This window comes from Trichophyton benhamiae (assembly GCF_000151125.1).
Source record: "Trichophyton benhamiae CBS 112371 chromosome Unknown contig01293.0, whole genome shotgun sequence".
NCBI classification, from domain to species: domain Eukaryota; kingdom Fungi; phylum Ascomycota; class Eurotiomycetes; order Onygenales; family Arthrodermataceae; genus Trichophyton; species Trichophyton benhamiae.
In genome coordinates this window covers 653,512-667,212 of record NW_003315113.1, presented here as the reverse complement: position 1 = coordinate 667,212, position 13,701 = coordinate 653,512, and the positions used below count along the sequence as shown (strand labels likewise).

Genomic DNA, 13,701 nt, shown 5'->3' with positions numbered 1-13,701 from the left:
GTGTGGTTAGTATTATTTGAAGCGAGCTGACTTGTAGCCAGGCAGGCCTCTTGCGAACGGCTATGCTGCTCGTCGTGCATTGGTAGACATGAGTGTGATCTTCTTAGCCTTCTTCTTCTTACCCGGTGTGGCACCGGGTGTGTGCTTACCAGTCCCGCTACTATTGCCACTATTGGAGTTGGTGCCATGCATGATGAGCTCCCGCTGCTCGGCCAGGAGCTCTGCCTCCCAGTCTTGAAGCCAGCCGTCATCATGGTTGGGAGGGTAGGGCTCCCGACTCGAACCGGCAGTGGGGGAGCTGGATTCGACCACAGCTGTACCCCATACTGTCCGGCGGGAAGGGGGGCTGTTCGACGGCGTTGCTAGAGCCGCAAACGACTGGTGGTTCTGGTTGTTGCGGCTCTGCGAAGAGGACCATGGAGGCGAGGCGGTGGAAACACTGGTGTCTACATGGTCGTCGTTGGCGGCCTGGCTGCTTGCGCCGGGGCCAAGTGGCTGGAAGTCACTAGCGCTGAAGGGTCGCTCACTAGGAGACGACAGGCTGGACCTCTTCCGTCGGCTAGCTCCTGCTAGCCGCTTCTCATCTTCCTCCCGTTCAGCACGGATACGCTCCTTCTCTTCACGGGCTGCCTTCTCGCGATTTCGCTTCCGGCGGCGTTCAATGTCGACACTGAATTTCTCAAGAACGCTGGGGCTGACCAGGTCGGTCCAGTCGCATTCTAGAAAGGTCAGCTCACAGCCATGGGGTAGATGGCTTAGATACTTGGCACGTTTGCGTAGGTCGTCGTCCATGATATGGCCTGTAGAAATGTGCTCGACTCGGGGTAGTATGGTGGATGGGAACATTGAAAAGTCGCCAAACGCAGATTTTAGAATTCGTATGTCAAGAGACGAGAGATAGAAATGGGGCAGAGCTTGGTAGAAATAGTATGGCACATCAGGAGGATGGCCCCTTTCCGATTCGTTGGCGGTCGAGTGGATTGTCCTTTCATCCGATGATGGAGCTGATTGCTTGGTATGCGGCTGATGGTGTATATCAAGCTTAGACACCCTAGACGAGATATCCTCAACTTCACCTGCGTTTCCTGAATTATTTCTGGGTGTTGTGTCATGCACTGAATGTGATGATGTTCCAGGCAAATGCGAAGCCGGGGTCTTTTCTGTATGTGGTGAGTTAGATAGGGATAGATCCTGTTCATGTTTGTCCTCTTTTCCGTCATTTCTATGGAAATGAGGCGGGTTACCAATTCCCTTGATCTTTTCTTTGGCTTCTCTAATGGCAGCCATGGCCTTCTGGGTCCATGTTGAGTCCTGCCCAAAAAGAAGCTCGTCTTCCTGTTCTTGCTTCTCAAGAGCCTCGAGCTCGGCATCATACTGAGATATCATGTACTCCTCTCCGCCCTTCATGAACCGTGCATAGTCGGTTACTTCTGCTGCATTATACCACGGGAGATCGTCCTCGGGTCCGTGAGGGTGTCGGTCGGCCCCATCCCGGGGAAGTGCAAGAGTGCTGCCAGGGTGACGCATGACTAGCCTGAGAAAGACATCCCCGCCTTCCATCAACGTATCGATCTGCTGGCCGGAGTACCACCGTACACATCTGGTTTCGGACATGTAAACCGGATCCCAACAAATTGGGCATTTCTTCCATCTCGCCTTTTTGACAGGAGGTGCATCCTGGTCATCGACAGTGTGTAGAAAGCGGATAAGACAAGGCAGACAGAATATGTGTCCACATTTGGCCATCCGTGGAGCTACGGGAACACAGAGACAGATGGGACAGCTGGTGGGCTGGGAGGACGACGTCGACACCAACACCTGCAGCACAGTGTCCCAATCCAGGTGGACGTCTGCATTAGTGGCCTGTGCATGGTAATTCTTCTTTGGATTCACTATAAACCGGTAGTTTGCATTGACGTATCTGCATGTAAACCGTTCAGTCAGCCTGGTCTCGGTCTCTGACATTTGTGTTGTTGCCGTGCCGGAATTTAGGGGGGTTAGCCGTACCTCGCTTTATCAACACGGTGTGAGCCGGAATGGTAGGTTACGTGACGATGGGGCCGGAAAGGAGATGAGTGAGGCCGTGGAGGTAGCGAAAAGTTCATCAAGTGAGTGATAGAGGTTTGGCCCTTTCTGCTGGAAGTTGACCTCATGGCTGCCTACATCTTGAGTCAGTCGAGGGGGGTTTGTTCTCTGGATTAACGATCTCAGAACAAAGGACTATGAAAGACACGCACGGCTTCAGCAATAGCATCCTCGTCCACCAGACGAGGTTTCCGCTGACGCTTGTGGTTCGCCTTCTTCGACTGGTTGTTCCTGGCCGAAGCTAGGTTGCTGGACGACTGGCCTCCCACGAGCGGGCCCGAGACACGACGAGCTGGAGAGTCCGGCCCAAACGAGTGTGACTGCGACGGTGGATGGTATGACGCCGGCTGGCTGGAGTTCCCGGTCAGTTTAGATGGCGCAGAGGACTGTCCTGGGCCTGCCGACATTGTTTGCGCCTCTCCGGGGGGTCTGTCTCCCAGCTCCGCTTGACGATGACACTGAAGCTGCCAGGACGGGGCCCGTCATGTCACTGCCGCCTCTGCCTCCCTAAAGACGCCGACGCCGTAGAGACTGGGCTCAACAACAACGCTGAAGATGATGCACGCAGGAAGGGTGGGAAAGTCGCTCTTCGTCTCCTCCGTCTCCGTCTCACGTCGTCGTCGTCGTCGTCTGTCGTCGTCTTCGCCGTCTCCATCGCGGCTTTTCAACCACCACGAAGGGAAGAGGGGCGACCCGAGGATGCAAACAGGACAAACACAGCGCAAACCTGCCGCAGCGCCAGCAAAATAACACAGCAAGCGGCCTTCCTCCATGCCTCCCTCTCCCTTCCATAAGAAAGGGCTCCAAGAGAGACCAGCAAACCGTCTGGAGCGAGCTGGCGACACCCATTGGCCCCTTCTACGGCCTCGTCTCGTCCGACCAAGCCCATTTCTCTCTCTCTCTCTCTCTCTCGCCGTCTCTCTCGCCGTCGCTCTCTCGCTGCCCAACGCGAGCTTCGCCTGGCGGGCTGGCGCTGTGGTCCCGTGACCTTATCCTTGCTCGGGGGGACAAAATTTCCCTTTTTGGGAATTCTCAACGACCTCAAACCGAAAAAGCGACGCCGCCAAAAGAGAGCTTTCGATCTCCAGACAACATTCCTGCCCGCCCACGCCCGGTAGAGCGAGATACCTACGAGCTCTTGCGGCTGCCGACGTCTGCGCGTGCTGCTCGTCCTGCGCTGGCCGTTGCCCGTCGTCTGTGAGTTGTGTGGAATATTATTTTTTTAGTGGAGCGTGGGCGAGCCAGCGATCAGAATCAGAAAATACCTGACTAACCTCACACTCTCAGCGACCAGATTCCCCTTGACCAACGGCCAACCGCCATTCACTGCTCGACCGACAGACGGGCTCCTCGATAATCTGATAAGAGTGTCGCCTCCTGCCCGCAAGAACTGGCCTGTCTGGTCGACTACTATGCATGGCGTCCAAGCAGAGCGCATTTTGACAGCCAGTCAAGCCGCCTCCGAGAACCGCTGAAAGGGACCACAGGAAAGAAAAATAAAACTCCCAAGACACCACTGGTCCTTTTGTGCCCGCGATGAACCATCACCCCCCTCCTCTGCCGCATGGGCAGCCTCCCATGCCCCCTCCGCGGCGGCAGCACGAGGTGCCGTACTCGTCCGCGCCGCCCAACGTCAGGTCGCCCGGCTACATGGCCTACCACCACCCCCATCCGCACCCGCACGCACTCGGCCATTCACACGGACATGCTCACGCTCACACTCACGCTCACGCCCACGGGCCAGTGCCCATGCCGCCGCCGTACGGACCCCAGAACTTCCAGAACTGGTACCCGTACCAGCAGATGCCTCCTCACCCTCCTCCAATGCAGCCTTACCCCCAGTATAATACCCCATTGATTGTTTGCTCATATCCTCGGCCCCAACCCCCGAACCACGCGCCGCCTCCACCACACATGTCTCCAGCCCTCCGGACACAGTCCAGCACTCCCATTACATCTCACCCGTCGGCCTTCTCGCCCACGCCTCCCGTTTCCCTGTCTACACCGGCCATCACTGAGCCGCAGGAGGATCAGTCTGCGCAGCATTCTCTAACCCGCTCTGGCAGTGAAGTGGGCAGCAATGCCTCAACCAATGCTTCTACCAACAACAGTGCACGCCCTACACCACCTCCAATCACCGCCAGAAGACCAGAGGCTCGGTCAGGCGTAAGACAGGTATTCCAACCTCCAGTGAGTTCCGGTGCTTGGTCTTGCAAACCCTCGATTTTTTCTCAAACGAAAAAAATTGGCAAGCTGTAATTATATCAATATAGTTACTGACAGGTGCTTTTTCTACTAACCTAATAGTTACCTTGGCTTTCCGTTCCAGAGGCTCCCTTTCCTTCCAAGCCTCCACGACGTCGCCGTAAGAACCGTGTTACTCAGCCTTCTTCCCTCGCCGTAGAATTGCCTTCCAAGGACGAGAATGAAACTGAAGACACCGAACCTCAGGGGAATAATGCTGAAGACCAACCAGCTAAGCCAGCTTCTGTGGCCCAATCCGAAGCAGATACTCCGTCTCTGCCCTCAGCCACCGTCGCTCAACAAACTCCAGCACACGCCCGCCAGGCTAGCACTACAAGAGCAGGTGTTCCGGTAGTCCCCGTCGTTCCATTAGTTGCCCAAAGCCCATCAGCCTCCAAGCAATCCAAATCTTCAGCTCAGACTACTCCTGAGAAAACGGGTGCAACCGAGGCAGCAGCTCCAACAGTCATGGAAAACGGACATGTTCCAACCGAGGAAGAATCACAGCCGCCAGCTTCCTCCGAGACTACCAGCAACACAACCCCATATCCAGCACCGCAACGGGCTGCCCCAAAATCTTGGGCTGACCTTGTTCGCTCAAAGGCCGCTGCAAAACAATCAACTGCTGCTTCTCCTCAAGCCGGTGCCTTGGCGCTCACTCGGGGTGAATCTTTGGCTGAAGCACTCAACAGCTTTGGTTCGAATGTTGATCAGTATAGCGAAAAAATTGCTTTCTTAGAACCTCGTGGCCTTGTAAATACGGGAAATATGTGCTATATGAATTCTGTAAGTCGCCCTCCTGTGACACACACACACACACACACATATCAATTCAACCAGCACTGACAATCCTACTCAGATCCTACAAGTTTTAATCTTTTGCGTTCCGTTTTATGAATTTCTTGATCAGATTGGCCGTCGTGCGGCCCATAGCTTCAAAAGTGACAGCCCTTTAGTGGATGCTATGTAAGTTGCGCTCTGTCTGCTCTTGACTAAATATTTCTGTTCCCTGTGCTAATGTACTCTTTAGGATTATGTTTCTACGGGAATTCAGGGTTATTGATGCGGCATCTTCGGTGGAAAAATTAAGGCTTCGGTTGAAACAAAACGAATTGGAGGAGTACGGCGAATCTTTTATTCCAGAATATGTTTATCAAGTTATTCGACATCTCCCGCGTTTTAGGGACATGAGAGTAAGTTTGGCGCTTGCTTTTTTATACGCCGTCAGTTTCGTTAACTCCGTCATAGCGCGGTCATCAGCAAGATGCCCAGGAATTCCTTGGCTTCCTTCTCGAAGAGCTCCATGATGAATGCCTCCTGGCAACTAAGAATGCCATGGCAGACAAGTCCGACGTTTCTACTTCTTCTGATGTGGATGCTCATTCCATCGCAGATGATTCTACTGGTGACGGCTGGCTGGAGGTTGGCCACAAACAGAAAGCATCAGTCACCAGGTCGTCCGGCGATAGCTCTGGCGAATCGCCCATTACACGTATTTTCAGCGGTAAAATCCGATCAGAGTTCAGGGTGCCTGGAAACAAAAACTCTGTAACTCTTGAACCCTATCAGTCACTTCAACTTGACATTGGATCCCCTCAGGTCAACAACATTATCGACGCCCTCAAGGGCCTTACCAAGCCCGAAACCATGCATGGAGATTTCCAATCATCCCGTGGACCCAAAGTCAATGCTACCAAACAAGTCTTCATTGAGAATCTACCCCCTGTCCTCATCCTTCACCTCAAGCGCTTCCAGTATGATAACGTCACCAATGGCACGCAAAAGATCTGGAAGAAGATTGGATACCCACTTGAACTGGAGATACCCAAGGAGGTCTTCCCCCCACACCGCCGTAATGCCCTTTCTGCCCAGAACGGCAGCCTCCCCAAATACCGCCTCATTGGAGTTATCTATCATCATGGCAAGAGTGCAAGTGGGGGGCATTACACGGTTGAAGTCCGCCGGCAGGATGGACGTGAATGGGTCCGCTTTGACGACACCTACATCCGCCGTGTACGAAGTGAAGAAGTAGCCTTTGGCGGTAGTGAAGAGGATCCAAAACTGCTCTCTGCCGCCCTTGAGCGCCACAATAATTCTAGTGACCAAACTTCCAGCAACAACATCTATGACCAATTTGATGCTGACGAGCAAGACCACCCAGATAACGGGAGAGGTTGGAGCCAAGTCAATGGCTCTGGCTCGGGCAGCCACTCTAGGCAAAAATCCATGGCCGCCGCTGCTGCCGCCGCCGCTGCTGCTAGCGGTAATGCCTCGCCTAAAGCCGACTCCGGCAAAGGCACCCCCACAGCTTCCAGCAGCGCCCGTTTCGGCGCTTCTCGAGATAACAAAGTTGCATATCTCCTCTTTTACCAGCGTATTCACAGCGCTTAAGCGAATTTTAGCGTCACTGATAAAAAAAAAAAATCTACCCAAAGAACGATAAATGCACGCTTTGCTTTATACTAACTACCATTTACTACTACTAACACCCATGCGATACTATTATATTAGTATTACTAACTCTTTCAAAAGAAACCCCTCAAATCATCAAAATAGCCCCTGCTTATTTGTATTACTACATATGTTCTGCACATATTTGCTTGTGTATAGCTTGTGGCAGGATATATATGGTGCACAAAATGCACGGGATTCTGGCTCTACCCAGTCTTTTCTTACTTGTCCAACCAAAAAACCCGCCCTTTTACTCTTAAGACTCCTGACCATCAGACCATCAGCTTACCCTATCCTTCCCCTCCGCCTTATGAACTTCTCAGTTCCTCTGTGTCTTCTCGATCCGCCTACCTACCTCCTTTCTACCCGCATTACTTCTCTTATATCACCTCATGTATTGAGAAACGTATCAGCAAAAAAAGGGGTTCCTGTTCTAGCTTTATCTTCTCACTGCTCCAACTATCAAGCTACACCGAGTAATTAAATTACTCGTAAGCCTGTACTTTAATGGCAGTGGCTTCTTGCGCGATGTATATGTATGTATGCAGGAAGCTGTTGGTAGGCCTAAAAGCGGCGTTTGATTTGGAGACTTGACTGGTTAAAATCCATCAACACCAACTCTAGAGACTACAACATACATAGTTTGCAGCTCCAGTGGCAGAGCTGATTGAGATCTAGCCAGGTGGCTCTAGTTAAATAGCGAGATCCAGTAACTCCCGCCTGCAGTCGCAATCATGCTAGTAAAGGAATCTACCCATGATGTGAAGACGACTGTCGCCGGAGAGGGGCAGATGAGTGAGTCTCTAACCCGCCTCTCTGACGTCCATCAGCAAGGCCGCAGCTAACACGAGCATTATAGGAATATACGTCTTCCATCCCACTATCCCAGGCTATCCTAGTGCAAAGTTCCCGGGAGTAGTAGTCTTCAGCGAGATATACCAAGGTATCTGTCAAATCGAACCGCGAAACGCGCCATTCTAACGTTGTATGCTTTAGTTACTGGCCCGGTTGCACGGTTTGCACGCATGATAGCTGGCCAGGGATATATCTGTGCTGCACCATCTAGCTACCATGAATTCACCGGCCCCGAGCCACTGCAGTACAATGCCGAGGATACAGATAACGGCAATAAATGGAAGATCACCAAGGTAAGCGTACTGTTTGCAATAACTATGAGTTTCTCGATTAACTTTAACGTGCTCCTACAACGTAGAAACTAGCTGCATATGATGAGGATGCTCGCCTTTGCGTGGACTACCTGCTTTCCCTACCTACTTGCAACGGTCGCGTGGGTGCCACTGGAATGTGTCTGGGAGGCCATCTAGCGTACAGATGTGCACTCGACTCACGTATCCAGGCTGCCGTGTGTTACTTTGCAACCGATATCCACAGTCATTCGCTCGGAGAAGGGAAGAATGATGACTCTCTCCAGCGAGCAGGTGATATCAAAGGGGAACTAGTAATGGTATGTCTGATAGCCATAGAATTTTTTTTGGTTTCTATTATAGTTGTAGAGGTGCTAAAAAAAAAACTATCTGCTAACCACCCTTACATAGATCTTCGGCAAGAATGACAACCACGTCCCAGCGCCAGGTCGAGATTTGATTCGTAGCACCCTACATGAGAAGGGTGTCTGCTTCAGCTTCTATGAAGCTGCTTGGGCACAGCGTATGTCACAGCTATCTATCCCCTGACTGCAGCAGCCATTATGTACGGATACCTCTACGGAGAATTAGGTTGGCTGACCATTCTCAAAGATGCATTTATCAGGGACGAGCTAAGCAAAGGTCGGTATGACCCAGCACTGACCAAGGTGTGCGCCGAGATGATGTTTGAAGTCTTTGGGCGTACCTTGAAAGTTGAGCTAGGCGAGGGAGACGGCAAGGAGCTCGTTGTTGAAAACGTGTGCTAAGAGGGCGCTACGTGGACCAAGAAGAAGCGAGATGACTGCTGTATGGCTTGCTACCGACGCCACGAGCGAGAATAGAGGCTGATATCTAACTTACTATGGAGTATTCTGAGCACAGCCGTTTGTAGCGTCGACGACTAGCTGGCATGGCAACTCCCGCCCCAAGCGATGGAAATTGGAAGTTGTATCATGGCTTTTTTTACTCTGTACTCTGTACAGAGACATTGAATGCCCAGTTACCTGTCTTGCCATCTTCTTGTCTTTGTAGAGAGCCAAAAGGCCCAGGGGAATTTCGATCTTCTCGTATCGATGCAGGTTAAGCATGTCACTAGCATCTCGCATCTTGCGTCCCGCACCAACGTCGAGCTTACCCTCATCCCTCGAATTAAGGACCTTTAACTCCTTTGCTGAGTTACCGTACTGGGTAGCTCCGAAGTTTCATCGATAGCACCGCCCTGGCCTCCAGCTGTTTCATGCATAGACTCCCTGCCCTGGCTTCCATTTCCTCCTCTCTCCCTCCCGTCTCTTTTGCTCCGGGCTCCGAACCACGGCTGGCCCTCTCTACTTATACACTTGCTTCATCCTGCTGCCGACCCCCTCTTCCTCGCCGTCCTCGTCGTCCTCTCCATAAACAAACACCTTTGTCATCTCCGCCATGCATGATCAGCCTGCTGCAGGCACCTTGCTGGACTGATGTATCATCTGTAAGGCCGTGACAACGCAAGGCACCCGCGGATCGTACCGTCGCGTATCAGCCTGGCAGGTAAATTACGCTTCTTACGCCAGGACAGGCCTTGGCTCCACTCACTGCCCTGCAAAGCCACCGCCATCTCGGCCTGTCCCGCCGTCTGATTGGCCAGAAATTAGCCGTGCCTGGGTGCTTGATACACCGCCGTGACAATACCTGATACAGCAGTACCTCGTCACCGCGATACAGCGGAACTGCACCCAAAAATACGTCCCCTGAAACGCAAAAAGCCATCGACAGAAACGCTTCTTCTGCTGCGTCTTTGCTGCTTCTCGACAACGCCCGCCGTCGTCGCCAGCGTCTTCCTTCTCGTGCTGCTTGTTGCGCTCCGTGATGGTGACAGGGAAAGGTGATCGATGTTCCCGCCCTTATCGATCGATCGCAGGCTAGTCTCAGCGTTACCCAGGAAAGAGAAAAAGGAAGCAGACCGAAGCTTGCTGTGGCGTACCAGGAAGTGGACTCTCTCCACCAGGAACAACTCCATCTGACATTTTTCCTCCCTCTTGTCAACAACCTCCCAGCCTGCCACATCTCGCACAGAGACTCCAGACACCGACAACCTCAACCTCGAGACATTCGACAGCGCCATCTTCCTCGCTGCCACACCTTTCGCACCGCCGAATTCTTCGAAGTCCTCCCCGGCCAGGCTGTTGAGCGCTTGGGTTGGTTATTATCGAATCGCTCGCCTTATCACACCGACCGGCAACTCCACATCAAGACTGAATACCAGGAAAACCTCGGCTTCTTGCCTTTCTGCTTTCTGAACTGCCATTGCTGGCTTCTATCGACTGTCGCTACATACTTGTGTTTGCCCAGGGGGGAGGAAAAGACGCATAGGTTCGCCAGGGCAGAAAGAGTCCCATCATGGGGTCGACGCAGTTTGGCAAGTTTCACGTACGCACACCGGACCTCATCTTGTTACTTCCTCCAGGACTGCTCTGGACAGCGCTGGAACTTTAGCGCCCCGGAACATTATGATGAATTGCTACGAGGACATGGCGCTGACTTGGGGATATAGGATTTCTGCCGGGACTCGACACTTCCAGTGTGCAATGTACGTTTCCAGTCTTGGCCCTTATAGACCTGAAGTGGCAGGTTATATACTATGTACTAACAGCCATGACAGCTCTTCATCCGGGACAATCAACCACCAAATGAAAAGTACGGCGGGTGTGCCTTGACGGGAATCAATCTTAGCAGCGGTCGACATGTCGGAAACTTGGGTACGGCTACGATATGTCCTCTTGAAAGCTATCCATGGTCGAACATCATGACTTACCAGATCCAATTAGGTTCCATATTACTTTGCTTCATCGCCATCTTCTCAACGCTGTTCTTAATATGGCGGTCGGAAAGAAAAAGGGCTGCAGTCGGCCGAAGGTGAGGCCTTTTTCTTATTGTTTTTTTTTGTTGGATCGTCAGAGTTTTTGACTCTCGACTAACTGTGAATGGCAGGGAAATGCAACTGTTCCTGATCGGCTTCATCATCATTTCTATTTGCGAGATCTTTTCAGTCGGCGCTTTCCCGCTCAGCGACTCTATTAGAAAGGTATATATCTCTCTCATATATGTTCGAATTGCTTCCCACTGATTTTTGTGGTCTCTATAGGGCTTTTCCGCGGCTCATGTTGCTGCCATTTGTGCCACTGCCTGGCTGCTCCTTCTCAATGCCATTGTCGGCTACCAGCTCATTGATGATGGTACCGCCGTCTCGCTTGGTCTTCTCGTCACCTCAGCTCTCATCCTCTTCGTCGGTACTGGGTACATTGCCCTCGATACCGCCTTTGCATGGACAGGCCGCTTCCAATCCAGCCACCGCGCCCCCAACCAAAATATAGGATTGTACATTCTATACCTTCTTTTTCCACTGATTTGCATAGTCGGATTCTTCCTTCTCGAGACCTTCTTGGTTGTCAAGGTGCTCAAGGAGAAGAGACCCATGCGTAAGTTACTGTCTAGCTGTGTCGACCTCATAACTTAGGCTAACTTCCACTAGTATACCTTTCCGTTGCTGGCCTTCTCTTTGCTCTGAGCCAGATTTTCCAATTCGTCATTAGCACACACCTCTGCAATGCCACCGACGGAAAAATCAACGGCGCCTTCTTTGAGACCCTTTTCAATTTTGGTGCCGTCATCATGGTGTGGGTTTTCTGGAGCAGCATTACTGAAGACGACTGGCCAATGAACGTTAGCGGAGCATACAGTTAAATTCCGACTTTGTCATGCCTTTCTCGAATTAACAGATATCGCTTATTACTTACGAGTGAGATGTCGACAAAGATATCCCTTGACGTTTCGAACCGGAAGAAGCAAATGAATGAACAGAATGAAGTATTTGAATATTACGAGAGACGTGAAAGTAAAGAAAGAGAAAACAGGAAACAAAAAAAAAAAAAAAAAAAAAAAAAAATCCAGAACAGGCGTTGGGTAATTGCCAAATGTTCGAATTTTGTCTCATATCTTTTTCTGTTTATTATATCTACAGGCCATTTTCTATCGCAAGATGTTTGAAATGGCCCCATATACCCCCCATACCGTGTCCCTACTTACCGACGTCCACATACCCAACACCTCCACGCCATTCCTTTTCTATCTTTATGCTCTCCCCCCCCCCCCCCATCCCCTTATCCTTTCCCGCCCATCAATATTTTAATTGATGTCCAACCCACTCATACCACTTCAGGTGGAATGTTAATCTTATAATTTTAACCCTCACCCTAGCACCCTTCGCCCTTACCTCGACATCCCCTACATGGCAACTATTTTTAGCTCCTGCTTTATGATACTCACTTTGGTTTAGTGTACGCTGGTTCAATTTTCTCTACTGCTTTACGTTCCTACACTGTTTCAGTCAAATATGTCTTTCTGCGTTGATGAATCTCCTTGATATTATTTCCCTTGCTTTTCTCAGTTATTTTAATTTCCTTTTCTCGTCCTTGTCTCGCGCTCCTAGCTCGTTTAACTGCTTTCTCTGTTGGTTCCATCGTCAGGTATATACCTGTACTAGCTAGTATTGTTAACGTATATAGAATAAACAGACTTATAAATTGACTGGCTTCCCCCTTCCCGACCTCCTTCCCATCTACTCAGTCTTTTGTCTGCCAAACACACCCATGCCAAACCAGTACTTCCAATGACACCAGGCCGGCCACAGACATACTGTTTCGATATTATTTCCTGCCGGGTCAAACACGAACGCCGCGTAGTAGAATCGTGTATACTGAGGTCGTACACCAGGACCACCATTCGATTTTCCGCCATGCTTCAGCGCAGCATCATAAAATGCATGAACAAGTTCTCGATCTATGTTATGGTAGACAGTTAGAACCTGCCCTTTCGCACATACCGAGCTCCTCGAAAAAGAGATAGAAGTATCACTTACTCCCCGTGCTGAACGCAATATGCGTACTACCAAACACAACATCTTTGCTGCCAGCAGGTACATCAATACCGGCACTTGAACTAGGCACGGCGTTCGAAGAGATCCAGAACTCCGGGTAGTACACGCCCATGCCAACTACTTTTGGATGGGGCCGGAGGTGCTCTTTGAAACCCAGCGGAGCTAGAGCAGCTAGGTAGAAAGAGACCGTGTCCTCGAACTTGTCATCTGGGACTGTCAGGCCAACGTGTGAGAAGCCCATTGTGTCAGTTTGAGCATTGATTCAATGATAGTAAGTATAACTTGCTTGATTCTCTAGCCCAGTCTACAGGAGATTTCGTGTTGACTTTTATACCTTCGAGTCGAGCATCAACGCTAGCGAAAGAAGGTTTGGTTGCCTAGCTGGATGCTTAATATATCCCGTTCTGGATTGGTCTGACAGAAGCTTGCTCTCTGGGACATTTTTATGACAAGCCTGAGGGATCTTGGGGGGCATGGCCTCGATTGATTGAACAAAGTACAGTTTGTGGTATACATTAGTTAGATCGGTAGGAAAATGGGGGGTATTAAGTGAATGCGCAGGACCAGAGGGTACAAAAAACAATACAATGATACGCTCTAACTGGCGTGCCTCATAAAAGACATGAAGGTCGCTCGTCGTTGAAAAACAAAGCTGCAAGTCCACAACCGTGGAAGAAAACACAATATAGTTGCATGCATATTCAAATTTGTCAGAATAACGGGTAGAAAAGGGTCTCTCTTGATCTACAGTCTAACCTTCACATCAACACACGGGAGAGTCCACTCCCTGCGTCCCAGCAAACTCCTGAACCACTCGAGGCCAATACCAGTCCATTCTGGTTCGTTGGCGCTCAATGATGCGTT

At 50.9% G+C, this 13,701-nt stretch overlaps 5 protein-coding genes across 5 annotated transcripts; 3 read left to right on the top strand and 2 right to left on the bottom strand.

The window, feature by feature from the left end:
- Positions 1 to 60: 60 nt before the first annotated feature.
- Positions 61 to 2,492, bottom strand: ARB_04195 (RING finger domain protein (Rnf10), putative; the record flags this gene model as incomplete). Its single annotated transcript, XM_003017269.1, has 3 exons — positions 61 to 1,892; positions 2,049 to 2,193; positions 2,238 to 2,492. 3 exons carry the CDS (start codon positions 2,490 to 2,492, stop codon positions 61 to 63), a joined length of 2,232 nt encoding a protein of 743 aa, XP_003017315.1.
- A 1,342-nt stretch (positions 2,493 to 3,834) lies between these two features.
- ARB_04194 (uncharacterized protein) lies at positions 3,835 to 6,720 on the top strand (the record flags this gene model as incomplete). The annotated part of the gene is made up of 5 exons (XM_003017268.1): positions 3,835 to 4,275; positions 4,393 to 5,115; positions 5,240 to 5,295; positions 5,360 to 5,522; positions 5,590 to 6,720. 5 exons carry the CDS (start codon positions 3,835 to 3,837, stop codon positions 6,718 to 6,720), a joined length of 2,514 nt encoding a protein of 837 aa, XP_003017314.1.
- A 1,085-nt stretch (positions 6,721 to 7,805) lies between these two features.
- Positions 7,806 to 8,692, top strand: ARB_04193 (uncharacterized protein; the record flags this gene model as incomplete). The annotated part of the gene is made up of 4 exons (XM_003017267.1): positions 7,806 to 7,928; positions 7,994 to 8,245; positions 8,337 to 8,448; positions 8,481 to 8,692. 4 exons carry the CDS (start codon positions 7,806 to 7,808, stop codon positions 8,690 to 8,692), a joined length of 699 nt encoding a protein of 232 aa, XP_003017313.1.
- Positions 8,693 to 10,896: 2,204 nt separating this feature from the next.
- On the top strand, positions 10,897 to 11,645 carry ARB_04192 (uncharacterized protein; the record flags this gene model as incomplete). Its single annotated transcript, XM_003017266.1, has 3 exons — positions 10,897 to 10,986; positions 11,047 to 11,380; positions 11,434 to 11,645. 3 exons carry the CDS (start codon positions 10,897 to 10,899, stop codon positions 11,643 to 11,645), a joined length of 636 nt encoding a protein of 211 aa, XP_003017312.1.
- Positions 11,646 to 12,274: 629 nt separating this feature from the next.
- ARB_04191 (glyoxalase family protein) lies at positions 12,275 to 13,078 on the bottom strand (the record flags this gene model as incomplete). Its single annotated transcript, XM_003017265.1, has 3 exons — positions 12,275 to 12,435; positions 12,549 to 12,740; positions 12,820 to 13,078. 3 exons carry the CDS (start codon positions 13,076 to 13,078, stop codon positions 12,275 to 12,277), a joined length of 612 nt encoding a protein of 203 aa, XP_003017311.1.
- Positions 13,079 to 13,701: the final 623 nt, after the last annotated feature.